General features: G+C 37.5%; 1 protein-coding gene across 2 annotated transcripts in view; it reads left to right on the top strand.

Annotated features, from left to right (window-relative positions):
- The first annotated feature begins 1,169 nt into the window (after window positions 1-1,169).
- The window catches only part of LOC115222907 (interleukin 17-like protein), a 205,360-nt gene continuing 201,529 nt past the window's right edge, over window positions 1,170-5,000 (top strand). Inside the window, exon 1 of one of the 2 annotated variants that reach the window (XM_036504873.1) lies at window positions 1,170-1,253. In XM_036504873.1, the coding sequence (XP_036360766.1) occupies window positions 1,242-1,253 (12 nt within the window). In that variant the 5' untranslated portion in view covers window positions 1,170-1,241. The remainder of the gene's footprint in view (window positions 1,254-5,000) is intronic. The other variant, XM_036504868.1, reaches the window with a different exon arrangement.

Below are 5,000 nucleotides of genomic sequence, written 5' to 3'. Positions count from 1 at the left end.
AGTTCTACAAACAACTTCGAAAATAACCATTTATAAGGAACTTATTAGGAACTTACTTTAATGGACGAAGTAAGTTTATAAGCCTTCCAAAAATCAGTACTAGTTTCCCTTACTAGGGTCACATTGAATCATTGTCATGTTCAAATAGGGACAAATCTCTCATATTTTCTATATTATAGTTGGTGAATAACCTGATTAATTGAATTTAATATTTGCTGAATATTAAGTAACATGGTAGAGGCGCAATGGCCCAGTGGTTAGGTCAGCGGACTTGCGGTCGGAGGATCGCGGTTTCGATTCCCAGACCGGGCGTTGGGTGTGTTTATTGAACGAAAACACCTAAAAGCTTCACGAGGCTCCGGCAGGGGGGGGGGGCGACCCCCTGTTGTACTCTTTCATCACAAACTTTCTCTCACTCTTTCTTCCTGTTTCTAGGGTATCGCTACGATGGACTGGCGTTCCGTCCAGCTGGTGGGGAACACATACGCTACAGAAACTGGGAAATCGGGCCCATGAGCCTGGCTAGGCTTGAAAAGGGCTCATAAATAAATAAAAAATTAAGTAACATGATCCACAGTATAAGCTTTCATTTAATTGCTATGATAATGTATATTTCTTGATCTGATTTGAAAGTATTTCAAGCGTTGCTCTGAAAGATAGAAACAATATATTGATTTATTGCTTTGATATATTGACAACAGCATAACGTAAAATTGATTGTATTGCATAATATTTTTATTTCTAGGTTACTTCCCAACAGGGATTGTTTGTGGTATATGGACAAATAAACATCTGCCATTCAACGATTTATTTTATAACTTACGATTTACGTAAGAGATACGAAAGTATTTATATCTTTGTCAGTATTCAGGAAGTGAACTACTGGTAACTTCAAGCATTTATGTATGTGACACCCATACCAACACTACTACTTCTAAAGCGCCACCCTCGTAGTTATGGATCAATAGGTAAATAAAAAGACTTACAATAGCTACTTAAAACTCTCACAATGCAGGAGAAGAATGTAAAAACACCTACGGCGGAACATCTACTTACCGCTGATTGTTTATCACTTCCGACCGTTTCATTTACATATTTTACTGCTGATTTCTACACAAGGTATATAAAGAAACATTAAACAGGTACTCTCACTATATACGTGGGAAGCGAAGACTCTGAAGTTCAGTCTGTACACTATCTCACTTATCGACTATATTTACATTGCTACAAGCGGGACTATAATGCTGTATAAAGTAAGTAGAACTTATATGATATGACATATTTCCGTATGCTGTTGTACTTCCATCCGTATTTCTGTACATAGCCATTTGAAGGCTTACACACACACACACACACACACACACACACACACACACACACACATATATATATATACACATGCTGACACACTCAAAAACACGCACAAACACACTCACAAACACACTCACAAACACACACACATACATTCATAGACACACACGAACACACACACAAACACACTCACAAACATACACACATACAAACACACACACGTACACGCACGCATATATACGCATGTCTATGTTCTTGCTTCCCAACCACATGGTTCCGGATATAGTCCAACTGCATGGCACCCTAGGCAAGTGTCTTTTGCTATAACCTCGGGCCGACCAAAGCCTTGAGAGTGGATTCGGTAGACGGAAACTGGAAGAAGCCTGTCGTATATATATATATATATATATATATAATTATATATATAAAACTGAAATGCGTTTTTACCGCTTGGATCGCTTTCAATGCCACTACATCCCGTCCGATTCGCTCCAAAATTTACAGGGACATGTAGAATGAGGTGACGATGCTCGTGGACTACCTTAGAAATCCCTAGCTTAAAAGGTGTGGTTGCTAGGGGCCATCTTCCTCACTCACGCTATTTCCTCCTTTCCCTCTCTTACTCCCCTTCATTAATAACTTTGAGAATGCCACTTCCGTTATTTAATGTATTCCCCTCAACGCCCTTTCACTTTCCCTTTATAAGTTCGTCAGGCGGCTTTCTTTGATGTATCTGTTTGCATTCATAGGGATAATTATCACCGCTACCAAACAACACACAATCATGAGAACAAATATTATGAATCAGATATTCTTGCGTTCATTTATATGCGTGTGTGTGCGTGTGTTCTATATATAAATATGTATATATAATGTATGTGTGTGTGTGTGTGTTCTATATATAAATATGTATATATAATGTATGTGTATGTGTGTGTGCGTTCTATATATAAATATGTATATATAATGTATGTCTGTGTGTGTTCTATATATAAATATGTATATATAATGTATGTGTGTGTGTGTGTGTGTGTGTTCTATATATAAATATGTATATATAATGTATGTGTGTGTGTGTGTTCTATATATAAATATGTATATATAATGTATATATACAAAGTGTATATATCTTTATTTATGTATATTAAACTTTTTCATACATTTTCGTAGTTATATATATTTTTAAACAAATTATAAATATAATTTAATAATTTTTATTTTCAATTTAAATAATTTCAATTTTTCAATTTTATATTTTATATATTTTCTATATTATATATTTTTTTTAATGTTTTTATTTTTGGTTTTTCACTGTTTGATTTGCCTATTAGTGGTTTTATCTCTAATTTAATTTATACAGATATATATCTCATTTGTATACATTTGTATATATAATGCGTGCACACACACACACACACACACACATATATATATATATACATATATATATATATAATGTGTGCATTACGTAGTCGGTCGATTCAGCTGAAAATATGCACACCTATGTTAAAAGTGCTGGCAAGTTTGCATGACAACTATTTTTTTCCTCAAATGAAAGGCGTCACCTCTAGGACAAAATTCCTCATCTTATAAAATGTGGCCTCAGTAGACCCGAATGAAATCGGGTTATATTAACCAAAATGTGAAAAGGGGTCTAAATGGGGCTGGAAGGGGATTAAAATTTCAAGGAGCGGGTGTTTAGGAATTCTCTGTTACATCAAGCTAAAAAATTTGCGCCAGCCTTTTAATCGTCAATATGTTGCCGTCCATGATAAAGAAGTTTTGAATGCTTGCCATGGTGAGTCTACTGTCGTGAGAAAGAATCACTTCAAAACTTGGTGTTTACGAATTTTTTTTTACATCAAGTTCCAAATTTTACGCCAGCCGTTAAACTGTCACTACGTTGCTGTCCGTCGTTAAGAAATGCCAGCCATGGTGACTCTACTATCCTCAGATTCTATCCCTTCAAACTTTGGTTTCCAATATTTTATTATTTTTATTCAGCTCGCAAGTTCGTCTGTCCTTTTAATGTTAGCATTTTGCTGTCTGCCTTGAAGCAGACCTTTCCATTGCCACTGCCTCATATTTCTGATTTATCTTTCTAAATATTTTATTTCTCAACTTACTCAAGATCTTCTGTTGTTTATAAATGGGAGGAGATAGATAAAGATAGAGAGTAAGAGAAAGCGAGGGAGAGTCCGAGAGAAAAGAAAAGTAAGAGAGTGGGAAAGTGAGAGAGAAAGGAGAGAGAAACAAATACGGAGAATCATCATCATCATCATCATCGTTTAACGTCCGTTTTCCGTGCTAGCACGGGTTGGACAGTGTGACCGGGGTCTGGGAAGCCAGGAGGCTGCACCAAGATCCAGTCTGATCTGGCAGTGTTTCTACAGGTGGATGACCTTCCTAACGCCAACCACTCTGTGAGTGTAGTGGGTGCTTTTATCGTGCCACCGGCACAGGTGCCAGGGGGCTCGCAGCGGCAACGATCGGTTGGTGCTTTTTACGTGCCACCGGCACAGAAGCAAGTCAAGGCGGCGCTGCAATCGGCCACGTTCGGATGGTGCTTTTTACGTGCTGAAAGGAAGCAACAGAAAGTAACAACTACACTCTTACCCGCGCGTAGTAAAACTACATCTTACCTTCAGCTAGTTATATATTATATAATATATATATTATATATATATATATATATATATATATATATATATATATATATTGTATATAATATATATATGTGTGTGTTTATTGAGCGAAAGCATCTAAAGCTCAACGAGGCTCCGGCAGGGGGTGGTGACGACCCCTGTTGTACTCTTTCGCTCCATCTTTCTCTCACTCTTTCTTCCTGTTTCTTGTCCCCGACTTCCTATGCAACCGCTGAGCCTCGATGCGCATTCCTCCATCTGTCGATGCTCTCGGTGTCGGGGGTTGACCTGCTTTCTCTTCTGCGAGTCTTACGAATAGCAAAGGACTACGTTTCGGACTTCTCCTATCTTGCGAGCTCTGGGACGACGATCGTTCGCAACAGCACAGCACCAACGGTAAAGATATTTTGAACTGAAACGATTTTATTGGTTTGTCCATTATGTTTCAGGTATCGAAACACTTCTTTGGCCTTTGATGCCTTTTGGCTTCCATTACATGAGTAAAAAGGTGTCTCGAGATTTATATTTGGTATGACCCCTAAATATAAATCAATGTGTAGAGAATTTCTGATAGTCATCCCATAGATGTTGTTGGGCCTTTCAAAATTTTGGCTTTTTGAGATTTAAGAAATGCTTTATCCGGTTTTGTATTTATGTCTCTACTTCCTTACTTTCTCCTGATATCTCAAATATCCAGTATTTGGTTCTTAACGTTGTAGACAGTGCTCATAGAGGCCCCAACAGTCTGAGCAATACACTTAATTACAAACCCAGTATGAAGCAAGTCTGCAATGCATTGTTTCTTGGCTTTTTAAGTGGACATGTTAGATCGTATGATTGGAACTTCTGCTTGAATTAACTCTATATACATCCAACCTGAAATAGAAAAAAATATTTTAGTATTTACGCTCAGGAATATGGGAAAAATAAGGCTTCCAAAATATTCCCAGTTTTGCTTCCCCACCCTATATAAACACGCGCGCGCGCACGCACACAGACTGTCGGCATCAATGAAAATTTTGGCTGTTGTTTATGTACCACTGC

Source organism: Octopus sinensis, linkage group LG1 (genome assembly GCF_006345805.1).
Source record: "Octopus sinensis linkage group LG1, ASM634580v1, whole genome shotgun sequence".
NCBI classification, from domain to species: domain Eukaryota; kingdom Metazoa; phylum Mollusca; class Cephalopoda; order Octopoda; family Octopodidae; genus Octopus; species Octopus sinensis.
Note: the sequence above shows the minus strand (reverse complement) of the source record. Positions and strands in the feature narration are given on the sequence as shown.